The sequence below is a fragment of the Anoplophora glabripennis genome, unplaced genomic scaffold, assembly GCF_000390285.2.
Source record: "Anoplophora glabripennis isolate ALB-LARVAE unplaced genomic scaffold, Agla_2.0 scaffold116, whole genome shotgun sequence".
Classification (NCBI taxonomy): Eukaryota; Metazoa; Arthropoda; class Insecta; order Coleoptera; family Cerambycidae; genus Anoplophora; species Anoplophora glabripennis.
Genome location: NW_019416290.1, coordinates 757657 through 771218, shown reverse-complemented (window position 1 = coordinate 771218; position 13562 = coordinate 757657). Strand labels below are relative to the sequence as shown.

Genomic DNA, 13562 nt, shown 5'->3' with positions numbered 1-13562 from the left:
TTTTTTTTTTGAGAAAAAAAAGCGTTAAAGTAGAAAAAGATTAATAAAGACTAGGTACGCTTTTTAAAGTACAGAAGATGCTATGATTGCTTAAACTAGTCGTTAGTACGATATAAAAGACAATTTTTTACATTTTTTTGACAATTATGACAAAAAATTAGATATAAGAAACCTTATATCGCTGAATTCGTGTTATTAAAAAAAATGTCGGTAATGTTATAGGTCTGTCAAACATGGCGTAAAAAAATAGAAAATATCATCTGCTCATAACTGGGGATAAGTAATTAGAATTTGTGAAGACCGTTTTTACGTAATTAAAGAACGTTCGGTTCAATTTGTCAATAAACTTTTTAATATTGTGATTACGGCATTTGTTATTGATTATCGAGGTACTTAGTATTATTATTTTTACTGGTTCGTTTGAGCGCAAGTCAATAGACAAGTTCTTGAAAAACATAAGCTGAAGTTGTCTGTCAGCCAGCCATGTTCAAAAAGCCGATATCAACTTTTCTTTGCGCGTTTGGTGTGGTACCATGGTACAGTTTCAAGAGAAACACTTTGATCTATCCCAGACTGTTCAAGATTTACTCCGTTGTATTAGTTCTTTTTGTACTGGCCTTATCTCTCACATCCGTGTTTCTTCGGATTCAGAGATGGTTATCGGAATCACTTACGACGATAATCGTAGCTGAATGTTTTATTGAAACAGGAGGTTTCAGTTTGTTTGTGGTCACAGTGCTTGGATCGTCGTCCTGGAATATGTACGGCTGGCAGGACCTATTTCGCAAGATCCGTCGTTCTAAAGTCAATTTGGGCGCTACGTTTACAAATTTCCATGTCACGGCTTGGTTTTTCTTGGCGAACGTAATATTCGCAATCTTAATTGTTTGTGATGTCACAGAATTAAAAACTCTTGTTGCTTATTACACAACGTTCTTCGTGTATCGTTATTGTTACTTTCTTACTGCATACATCACCCTTAGTATCAGCAATTTCTTATTACATAGTTATAAGGATATGAATACGATGTTTCACACCCGCCTACTTCGTGTCGATGTTTTCTACTTCAAGAGAATTAAAAATATTTACACGGACACAACCAATCTTGCCCAGTGTTTCAATCAAGCGGTTAGCTGGCCATTATTCTTTATCTTTGTTTATTGTTTGGGAGAGTTACAGAATGCTTTCGCTTTCGTAATAAAAGAACACTTTTCATGGGGAGGCTCCTATTATGAAATGACCAATAGTATAGTCTTCGTGAATGTTGGATACCTGCTTTTAACGCTGGTAAGTGCTTTTTTTTCAAATTAAAACGTATAAATATAACTGGCAAAAATGCGTATAGCCCAGTGGGTGGAAGTAATTTTGCACCAAAAGCACAAGTAATTAGCAACATGGCTGATTTATTTTATAAGTTCTTCAAAGTAGGCAGATTAATGTAGGAAAAAGTTCACTGGTCTATCAATTTCCCAAAGTACAAAAATATTTTGAAAAGTATTTAGATAGTACATATAAGGTAATATTTACATATTTTTATTTCAAAATTATATATATTTCCTACTGGATACTTTTCTATTCGTCTTCATATTGTAACAGTATCAAATTTTATATTAAGCAACATAACGAGCGTTCAAATAAAAACGTGGTCGAAGTTGGCTCTGACACATTGGACGTAGGGAGTACCTAGCTTATAGCGACCAACTTAACCTCATTTCTCAACGAGCTGTATAGCAGCTGTCAGTTTCAATAACGTTAATGACTATATGACTTTATTTTAAAGAATAATCGTGATAACAATAACAAACAATTAAAGGAGCTGCGGAAAGTGTCCCTCTCCTTGTTATAACAATAAATTAAAGCAGCTGCTGAAAGTGCCCCCCTCCTTGTTCGAAGCACTTTTCACACCTGTTCCTCAAAGAATTAAAGACATTTTCTAAGATGCTCGGGGTATTGTTAATTTCACGATTCTTGTCTATAAGTCGAGCCTGCAGATGGTTTAAATCAGGAATAGGCAGTTCAAAAATAGTGTTTTTAAGGTAAGGCCACAAAAAGAAATCACACGGCGTAATATCACATGACCTCGGTGGAAATTCATGTTCAGCATTGAGACTTATTAGTCGATTTTGGAAAACTTCCCTCAACATATTCATCGTCTCGCCTGCCGTATGTGCCCTTGCGCCATCTTGTTGAAAGTAAAAGTTTGTAATTTCCTTTTCTTCCAGCTGGTTAACAAAAGGAGCGATAATTTCTTCTCTATATCTTTGCGCAGTAAGAGTACCATTAAAAAAAATAGGTCCATAAATTCTCCTTCGATCGAGAGCACACCAAACTCCAATTTTTTGAGCGTGTAGAGGGCCCTCGACAAAAAAGTTATCTGGTTTTTCAGAAGACCACATTCTCATATTCTGTGAGTTTACGTAACCACTTAAATGAAACCAGGCTTCATCAGAAAAAAAGGTGATATTATGAAGTTCACCGTAGTTGTTTAAAAACCATTCACAAAATACAGCCCGTCGCGGAAAATCAACTTCATGAAGTTCTTGCTGACAAGTTAAACGATAGGAGAACAAACGCAAATTTTTTTCTAACACTGTGTGGCAGGTACCGACTGATACTCCCACCATTTGTGATAAAACACGTACAGAAGTTCTTGGCGCATTTCCCATTATTTGTTTGACATTTTCTTTTAATTCTTCAGTCCGCTTTTTAGGTCGGCCGCTTCCTTCTTTTCTTGTTACACTGCCCGTTTCACGAAAAACATTAACACAACGCTGAACTGCACTTTGAAAAATTTTGTACTCAACAACGCCGGGAAATTGATTTTGAAATTCTATGAAACATTCCTCAATAGAATACTTCCATATTCCATCAATCTTGCGTCCATTTCTAAAGTAGGACTCTATGATAAACACTTTTTATTCTTGAGAAAACACCATTTTAAGCGCTTTTTAAAACAAAAATATTCAAATTGATAGCGGCGATATAGCGCTTTGACAGATGACGTTTAAGTTCATTTTTTTGCTATACGCTACGCCCTACGTCCAAATTTTCAGAACCAACTTGACCACGTTTTTATTTGAACGCTCGTTACTAGTGACTAGATTCGTCTCTGTTGTAGAAGCTAGCACTCCACACTCTTTAACTTTGCTCGATTCCTGTGAAATGTATCAATCTTTTTTGTATCAGAACGGTTAAAATTCATTTCCGATTTAATCAAATTTTCATAGTTATAAAGTCTTTGCGTCAAACAATTAAAATAATTTTTGATTGTTTACAGTACGTTGTTTTGCCGTAAACTTACTTCAACTTTGAACTTTCATATCTCGATAACGATTCATCGTATCCACAGGATCAAAAGTGGATTTTGTTCATCAATCCTTCCTCTAACTGATCCTATAATTACATTTGAATAATATGCAAATACGGTAGCTCCAGCTCTAAATGTTTATAAGTATTTTTTCGAAGAAATTTTGAAAAAATTCTAATAATTGTTGCTAAAATGGATAAAATCGAAAATTTTTACACGTGGATTGATAGTTGAGGCTCCAAAGGGTATGTATAAAAATTGGGAGCTCAAAATAATCATTGGTTTTACCGTGAGAGAGAATTGAAAAATAAGTATAATTCTGTATTTTCTTAATTAACAATTCAATTATGCGAAATCTACCCTGCCGATTTCGATTTAAAAATTTCTGCAATACTACCATATCATGAAGTACTCAGAACCACACTTTTATGTGGCTGTTCTAAAGTCAAGGTCCGAAATAAAATGAAGAAAACATCGTTTTTCACGAATTTTTTTCGGTCGATATTGTATTGCAGCAACAATAAGGCACATAAAAATGTCGCACCACTTTTATTTTGAAGAGAATCTCAAAACGAAACTTTTTTCTCTAATGTCAATATTCTCCCTGTTATACATGAAAGAAGGGGTGGAGGGGGGGGGGGGTGAATGCGCCTGTTTTTAATTTTTACATTTTCTTGCGTTTACAATTATGTACAATTTTTCAGCAAACGCATATCGCAATTATGGTTGTTACTACTATGTTTTTCCAATTTCATAAAATTAACGAATAAAAAGTCACCGTAACATTTATTTGGCATTACTAGAATGCAATTTATTAAACAGCTAATATGGTGAATTAGAATTGTGTCAAAAACCAATAAGTATACACGTTAAAATTAACCACGTTTATTTATTAGTTATATTTTTTTTCTTCAAAAAAAGTCAGCTTCTGAATGATGTAATCTTTAAAATTAGTAAAAATATTATATAATGCCTAATATTTTATAAATTACAGGTGTCTCGCGAATAACTACTATTTTTTCTTGTTATGTTCCCTTAAACAATTTGAGAAAACCCACGTAATTAAGCTATATATATATATACCGATTGGTTCGATTTGTCAATAAACCATTTACTTTACAATATCGTTGTCATAATTAATGGTAACTATACGTGTATTCCTGTTTCATTATTTCTAGAAAGTACTTACTTAACGAAATTGTTTGATTTACTTGAGTGCAATTAACCTACATTTTATTTTTAATAGCTGGACCAGATATTATAAAATCTTATAAAACTCAGATATTTCCGCGATCGATCTTTATTTTACAGTTAACAAATTAGTGAAAAATTACAGTAGGTGGAAAAAGAGGAAAAACACTTAAATTAAACTTTTCTCGTATTGCTCAAATGTATCCTCTGGGAAATATAGCCATTATTAAAGACGTAAGGTATTAAAACTGTCACCGATAAGATATTATTAATGATTTGATATACCCCTTAATTTTATGTCGTTATTGTAAATACTCTAATAGTCACTTCTATATATTACCTAATTGACATTCAATTTAGACTGTAGTCGGACACCACATTTACTGCATGATATCGTTGTGAGAAATATGTGGTTTCGGCGTAGATATCCTACTATTTTGTCTACACCAGTGGTGATTTTGTTGGTCCTGTTTGGTGTGATACCTTGGTATGACTTTAAGAAGAACAAAACGATGCGTCTGAGAATATTCAGAACATATTCCGTGCTATTGGTTCTTGCTGCATCAGCCGCTTCGTCGTACCAACTGTTTCTTAAATCCGAAACAATGTATTCAGCAACTATGACAGTGATAACCGTCTGCGAGATTATTTCCGATCTAATTAACCTAGTGCTTTTTGTGGTCACTGTGCTGGGGTCCTCGTTTTGGAATTTACATGATTGGCAAGAGTTGTTTCATAATATTCATCTTTAACCAATTCATCTTTCTCCACTTTAACAGTTGTTAGACCAAGCACCGTCTTATTTTAACTTAATATTTCTCTTGGGAAATATACCGTTAACCATTATGTCCTCTATTGACGTTCCAAATAAAGGAAGACCAATTATATTCTTTTTATACTACTTTATATATCTTTACTTTTATTTCATTACTGCTTATGCAGTTCTTGTTATAGCCCTCTTCATATATCAGAATTGCAAAACTCTGAACGGTTTGTTCCATTCCACACCTCATGACGTCGTAAACGGAAGACTTCTGAACACCATTAGGAGAATAAAGAAAGTATATATCCATGTAACCCTTCTTATAGAGTATTTCAATGTTGCATGTGGCTGGCCGCTGCTAATGCTCTCATTCTCTTCCATGGTTCATGGACAAAGGCTGTTTTCATACATACTGGTAGATCACATCACATGGAATAATAAAAAGATTTTCTTGGATAAGAAAATGATTTTTGTGAGTGTAGGATATTTTATTATACGAGCGGTAAGTAATTAATTTGTCATAATTTTTTATATTGATTTAGTCACTTTAGTCATTAGTAAGTAAAATTTTTTCAAAATCCAAAAAATTATTAAAAAGTCAATAAAAAAATCTCCATTGGAATATTTTTTAAAAAATTTTGGATTTTTTTTATTTTAAAATTAAAATTACCGCTTCAAGATTCTAGCTGGCCATCGAAACATGTTCTTCCTCTGTCTCTATTTTCTTTTCGGCGTGTAAATTTTTATGTGGTTTTGTTCATGTTTATAAGCGACAATCTTAAAGTTGTTTTTGTAGCAAATGCACCTTTAAATTATTTTTACTAATTTTAAACATATATTGTATGCCGATGGCTTCACCACATTTTTTGCATAAATAAATTATTCAAACAATTGTAACAGAAGTTGCAAATGTGCAAATGCGAGGGTACTGTTACTTCAAAATATATCACTGTTTTAAATGTAAGTATTTATACATATAGGAATTCTCATGAATATTGAGTTTAAATTAATTGTTTATTATTATATTTATTTAAAAATAATACTTTCTTGCACGTCATTAAATTTCTAAATTTCTCAAAATATTTTCTCGATTCTTTATACACAATTTTTTTTAATCTTAAAGACAATGCCTTCATAATTTCTACGGTATAAATTAAATTTCTCTTGAAATTAGGATAAAACTTATTTTGGACTTATAGTTTCGGAGAATTATTCCAACGAATATGTACGGCATTGCAATTTACATTCTTTATGTTATATTTCTCATGAAAATTTGTAAATGCCGTAGTAAAAATGTAATGAAAAATATTATCAGTTATGTAAAACCCACTAGAAGTGTCAATTACAGTCATAATATTTTGAATATAACATTTTCAGTTTATAACAAGGAATATCCACAATATTGTAAATTTATTTTCAAAATTTATTTATTTTTTTTTTAATTCGAATTTTTAATTTGTACCGTTAATTATAACCGGTCATGATTTAGTGCTATAGTTTTTGGTTATATTTTATCAAAAAAGTGGTTGCCGTACAGGAATTAATGATCTTATCGAAAAAAATAAAACTCAATTCTAAAATACAAGTAATTGTTTATAAACTTTTGCATTAACCATAATTTTCAGTCGGCATAGTTGCTAAGAAATAATCATGTGAAATCGATGTCGTACATTTTTCAATGACCTGAAACAGTGGGGGCTAAAATAGAGGATTGCGTCCTACATTTCTAACCCCTGTATCAGCAGATACGTACGGCGTCACTAAAAATATTATCTACATATCAATCCGAAACTTGCAGTATAAATACCGTACTGTAGTAAATCACCAAAAAACCGGGCCAAAATGTTAAAAAAATCAAAAATTTTCCTTTCTTGCCTGGTATTGCTATTTTTGTACGGTATTAGGTCGAGGTTCATTTTTATTTGTATAACCTATATGCCTTAGAAATGCCATACAAAAATGTTTTGCCGAAAACGTTTTGGTGGACAGGTTTAGCTTACCTGTGTACTCACTTGTACCAAAAATAATTGACGGCATAGTTTCTAAAGTTACTGTTATATGTGGTAGTATTGATTTATAAGTAATTCATGCTGGGTCAAATGATCCCTCGAAAATTTCCGATAGGGTCGTAATATTCCATTAAAACAAGTGGAAAAACACTTAAATTAAACTTTTCTCGTAATACTCAAATGTATCCTCTGGAAAATATAGTCGTTATTAAAAATGTTAAGTATTAAAACTGTCACCGATAAGATGTTATTAATGATTTGATATGCCCCTTTATTTTATGTCGTTATTGTAAACAGTCTAATGGTCACTTCTATACATTACCTAACTGTCACTCCATTTAGACTGCAGTTAGTTAGACACCTCATTTAGTGCATGATATCGTTGTGAGAAATATGTGGTTTCGGCGTAGATATCCTATGGTGATTTTGTTGGTTCTGTTTGGTGTGATACCTTGGTATGACTTTATGAAGAACAAAATGATGCGTCTGAGAATATTCAGAATATATTCCATGCTATTGGTTCTTGCTGCATCAGCAGCTTCATCATACATACTGTTTCTTAAATCTGAACAAATGTTTTCATCAACTATGACTGTGATAACCGTCTGCGCGATTATTTCCGATCTAACTAACCTAGTGCTTTTTGTGGTCACTGTGCTGGGGTCCTCGTTTTGGAATTTACATGATTGGCAAGAGTTGTTTCATAATATTCAGGTGGTGGAACAGTTGTTAGACCAAGCACCGTCTTATTTTAATTTAATATTTCTCTTGGGAAATATACCTTTAACCATTATGTCCTGTATTAACGCTCCAAATAAAGCAAGTTCAATTATTACTTTTATTTCATTACTGCTTATGCAGTTCTTGTTATAGCCCTCTTCATATATCAGAATTGCAAAACTCTGAACGGATTGTTCCATTCCACACCTCATGACGTCGTAAACGGAAGACTCCTCAACACCATTAGGAGGATAAAGAAAGTATATATCCATGTAACCCTTCTTATAGAGTATTTCAATGTTGCATGTGGTTGGCCGCTGCTAGTGCTCTCATTCTCTGTCATGGTTCAGGGACAGACGCTGTTTTCATACATACTGGTAGATCACATCACATGGAATAATACAGTGGTTTTCTTGAATAAGAAAATAATTTTTGTGAGTGTAGGAGATTTTGTTATACGAGCGGTAAGTAATTAATTGATTAGTCACGACACTCGAACAACTCACTCTCATTCTTTTTCTTTATACACGGTTTGAATTTTTTCTCATGCTCAGCACCAGCATCCGGTAATATTGGTGAACACAACATTGAATATTTATTGGCGGTAAGCAATACATTTAATAATAATTTTCCTTATTCCGAAAATGTGACTTAATAACATTGAAAGCCTTCAATCTAAAAAACACTTATAGAAAACTGTTTTTTTCTAATGTAATCCACTTTCAATCAGCGTATTACAAAATGTAATACTGTTGAGAATCGATCGCGATACCAACAGCGACGTTATTTAAGTGCTGCCTTCGATACCCACCGGTTCAGTGTGAGAAAAATGAAGTTACCTAGAAATGACTCTGTTATTTTCCCGAAACCAATAGCGGTTGTTCTGTGTATATTAGGTGTTCTGCCATTCTATAGTTTCAAGAGACACGTGCTGATTTATCCGAAAATATTCACGGTCTATTCTGTACTGCTGATTTTTGCAATATTCACACTGTCTGCACACTTATTCTATCTTCGAACAGAAATAGTGTTTCCAAGATTTCCTTCAATACTAACGGTTATGGACGTCATCATAGAAACAAATGGTTTAACATTGATTGCCACCACAGTGTTAGGAACATCGTGGAATCTACCTTCTTGGCAAGAGCTATTTCGCTACCTTCCTAAGACAGAAAAGTCACTAAGCCCTTCAACATTACTTGGTTTCAAATCAGTGTTCTTCATTGGAAATGTATCATTGATTGTATTATTCTTAACCGACATTCTAGACGAGGACAACTTTGCTTCCATTTTTATCCAACTTTTATATCACCGTTACCTGTGTTTCCTTGTCGCGTATACCATTATTGTAATTAGCTACTCTGTATACCAGAGATACAGATCCGTGAATCGCTTATTTCTCAGTGGTGGTGTTATTAACAGTATCAAAAATGTCAAAAAGGAATTTGTCGAGATACACGATGTTATGCAGTGTCTCAATACATTGTGGGGTTGGGTTCTGCTACCGCTTTTGTCTTATCCCATGGTACAAGGACTAGCATTCTTTTCTTTAGCAATAAATAAAAACTTGTCCAATACAACCATGAGGAAAATCTTTGCGAACGTTGGATACTTGCTGATATCATTGGTAAGCAAAATAATTATTGTTAAACATTTTACGAAATGTCTTAGTTCCAACGAGCATAATAAAAAATAGAGTAAGTTGAACTGTGTTCATCCGTTTGAAAGTTGTGAGTAGAAATATCGTTTAGTGATTTATTAGTTTCAATTAGTCGATATAAACTTTTCTCATAATGCTCAAGTGGCAATCAATTAAGGTTTTGTTTCTGACAACCACTCAGTTCTTCCCCTAAATCAAGGGGTGATAAAAACAGCTCCTAAAAAGGAATTTTTTGTTAACTTTTTATGCATATTTTCTTTAATTTTCATTTAGCCACACCCTCACCCCTCACTTCTACCCTTAAAATATGGATGAAAATATTTTCATTAATTTTTCCATATTTTGTTTCAATTGAGTATTAATTCCACCATAATGTGTCTTAATTTCACTGTACTTATCGAAGATATAAGATTTTTGATCGAAGAAAATCGATTTTCACTTTTTTCACCTATTCACCCTTCATTTCCTCCCCCAAAATGGGGGATGATGACATTCGCAATAATTTTTCCTAAATCTGCATCAAATAAGCTAAAAAATGTAAAACGGTTCGTTAATTCTTCTTCGAGATATTTGATTTTGACATAAAAAAATGCCGTTTGACCCATAGTGTGGCGCGGGGATACTAAAATATTTTTTATCTGAAAGAGCGTTTAATTTTGGATAATTTTTGTAATATAAAGTGTTTCCCAATATTTATTTGTTTTCGAGAAATGTCGACTTCAATATGCAATGTATAATGTAACAGGTAAATCTATTATTTTATTTAAATCACACTGAGACAAAATATTCTTTTAAAATATTGTTATAATGACTTTATTCACACCACATACTAACTAACAAACAACAAATTATAAAAAAACATGATCAACTACAGAATATGTAACAGAAAGTATTTAAAATAATTGTAGATGCAGTTATTGAAGTAAGTTAAAACAAAGAATGTGCAAAATTACGTACAAAACGAAAAGTTTTTTGAAAACTAACAAGAGTAAGAAAAGTTCCAAAATTAAATTCCCCATAAAATAGAGTAATAATTTTTTTTAAGTCCGCTTGCTTAAGTAAATACTTAAATATATGTGTATCTTTGTTGATATGTTCTATAAGGAAAGACTGAAGTTGATATTAAACATCAGAATTATTCAGTCGGTTAGGTTAATAAGGTACTAAAAATAGAAACAATTATTGATAAAATATTATTGATGGTTCTATATATTATTTATTACGTAACATAAATAGATCACTGGCCATTACCAGTAGTGGAGAATTACCTAATTGTCAATATATTGAACTACACCTAAATACTGTTGTCACGATATCGTTTGCGAAAAAAAAAACATGTGCTCGTAATAGAGACATTCAATTGTCTCAAGCTGTACGCAAATATATCCGAAAATGTCCAAGCACCGTTCAATTTCAATTTGCTAATACTCTTCTGTTTTTATTACTGTAAATGCTCAGCTAATGCATTTTAAAGCGTGGATGACTTAATTTCCAGTAAGGTGTTTTAAAATCATAAAAATTATCCAAACATTAACTAATAACAAAATCGGACAATATACTGTGCAAAACCATACTTATCTCATCAACTTCCACGTCACCTGTTACATAGGTGTTGCACAATAATGTAAACGTAAAATTGACAGTTGGTAGAAGGAAGCAAAAACAAGCGATTAGGTGGGGAATTCTGGAAGGAAGCCTACATAATTGAAGTGAGAACAGTGTGGAGATGGGAGTAAGACGATCGGCGGGCAGTGTGTCAAAAATAGTGAAAAATAAAAAGTGTTTAGCCTTCATTGTTTTATGCTCAGGGGTGTATATTTTTCTAACGAAAAATTGTTACAATTAAGTATTATTAAAGATTGCTCATTATTTATTACATGTTAAAATATGTATATATTGTCGTGACTGCCCAGATATTGCAATAACGACTCCTTTGTTTCACATTTAACTTGTTTTATCATGATTACGTTGTTCATTCTATTTGTTACATATTTAATTTGAATATTGTTGTACGTAAATAATAAAGTTAGGTGTGTTTACTCTGCTTTTGTTTTATAAAATTGAACCAAACTTCCCCTCTTTAAAGTTAGTAGCCAGCGCCTTCCGGTCAATAAAAGGTAGATGTATGCAACGTAGGTATTCCTGATGACGATCACATATTTCTAGCCACAACTACGTTTATTTTATATTTTTTTCGATCGAACCCGGGGTTGTTATACTACAATACTAAAAAAATACCTTTCGCAGCATCTATAAAGACTACATGTGTCATTTTGTTGCAGATCTGGTTAACGGCTATAATTTTCTGCTGCGATTCGGTCGTGAGGGAGACAGACGAGTTGCTGACGAACTGCTACAGGCTGGAACAGACTCTGCCCCTGCTTTCCAAAGAGTTGGAGGAGTTGGACAGCTTGAAGAAGCTAATCAAGAATAAGAGACCAAAACTGACGGCTGCTGGTTTCTTCGAAATAAGAAGATCCACTTTGCTCTCTCTCCTGAGCACCACAACCACCTATTTCATTGTGGCTTTACAATTCAATTCCCTGTAAATGTATTCCACGACTGGGTTTTGTCACTAAGGTTCGCAGCGTGTATTTGAAAGTTTGTTCAATATATCACGGTTGTTTATTGAATATGTCACGGTTGTTTATTAAATATATCAGCGTTGTGTGTTAAGTATATCAGAGTTGTTTGTTAAATATATCACGATTGTTTGTTGAATATATCACGATTGTTTGTTGAATATATCACGATTGTTTGTTAAATATATCAGCCAGAGTTGTGTGTTAAATATATCACGGTTGTCTGTTGAATATATATCGGTTGTGATAAGATGCGTTTCATATTTACGCATTTCTAATGTTATTGTTGAATATTTCAGCACTTGGTTTGTGAGTGTTCAATAAATCTACACGAATTAAAGATTTGTGTGATTATTTCAAATATCCTTTCAATATGTAATAGACAAACTACAAAAGAAAGTGGAAACGGTTTAATAGACAAACTGATGTGTTTTCCTAATAGTCCAAGCATTCTGCCACGGATTAATGTTAATTTTGCTGAAATTATTACCTGGACAAAAAAAATATGACCGTATAGAAAATTAAATTTTAAATTGAGTTTCTTGTTCTTTAAACTCGATCCAAATGGCGAACATGGTTAAAAAAAATCGCAAAGTTGCAAAACACGGTTTCTCTAAAATAACTAAAAAATTATAGCACCGATTGAAACGACTGACCTTTTGTAAGTATCGATTGCTTCGATTTAAAAAAAAAAAACAGTGTTAACCGTATCTACTCTTTCTTGATTCGTATACATGATTTTCCATTATATCACACAAAAAAGAATATTCCTTTAACAAATTACATAGTACTAATATGCCTACCCACATAACAAAGTTAGTTAATATTTGATTAATCATACGAAAAATTGGCACAGTTACACTAAAGTAATCTGTTTTTTCCAAAATTAGTTTTCATTACAGTCCAGCAACCCGTCATTCCATAGAATTAGTTTAAAAAGGACTCTTAATCTGTAAAAAATAATAAACTTCAGTATTATAGCATATAGGTGTATCATTTATCAATTTATACAAGATAGCCCATCGAAAACGTACCGCAAGGCATTACAGGGTAGTAAAGAACTTTTCGGCAAAATCCAAAAACAGGTCAAATTTGTTTCTGAGGGGGACAACTTTTGGCTAAAAAAGCATACCAAAATCTTCAACCCCCTAAGTGGGGGTGCTATCCCCTAATTTTTTTCAAATGGGAATGGGGGTCAAGTGGGGGGTCATTAGAAAGGGCTTTTAATTCTCTATACATCGATTCTTACTTTTTGAAAATCGATTCATTATTTTAGAAAATATGCAGCTTTGAAAATACGAACAATATTTTTGACGAGAAATGCGAAAAT

The 13562-nt window shown here is 32.7% G+C and overlaps 1 protein-coding gene across 1 annotated transcript in view; it reads left to right on the top strand.

Moving 5' to 3' along the window:
* The window catches only part of LOC111693207 (gustatory receptor 68a-like), a 49151-nt gene extending 36952 nt beyond the window's left edge, over positions 1–12199 (top strand). The window contains exon 2 of the mRNA XM_023457456.1: positions 11933–12199. Coding sequence (XP_023313224.1) covers positions 11933–12199 — 267 coding nt within the window. The remainder of the gene's footprint in view (positions 1–11932) is intronic.
* The last annotated feature ends 1363 nt before the right edge of the window (positions 12200–13562 follow it).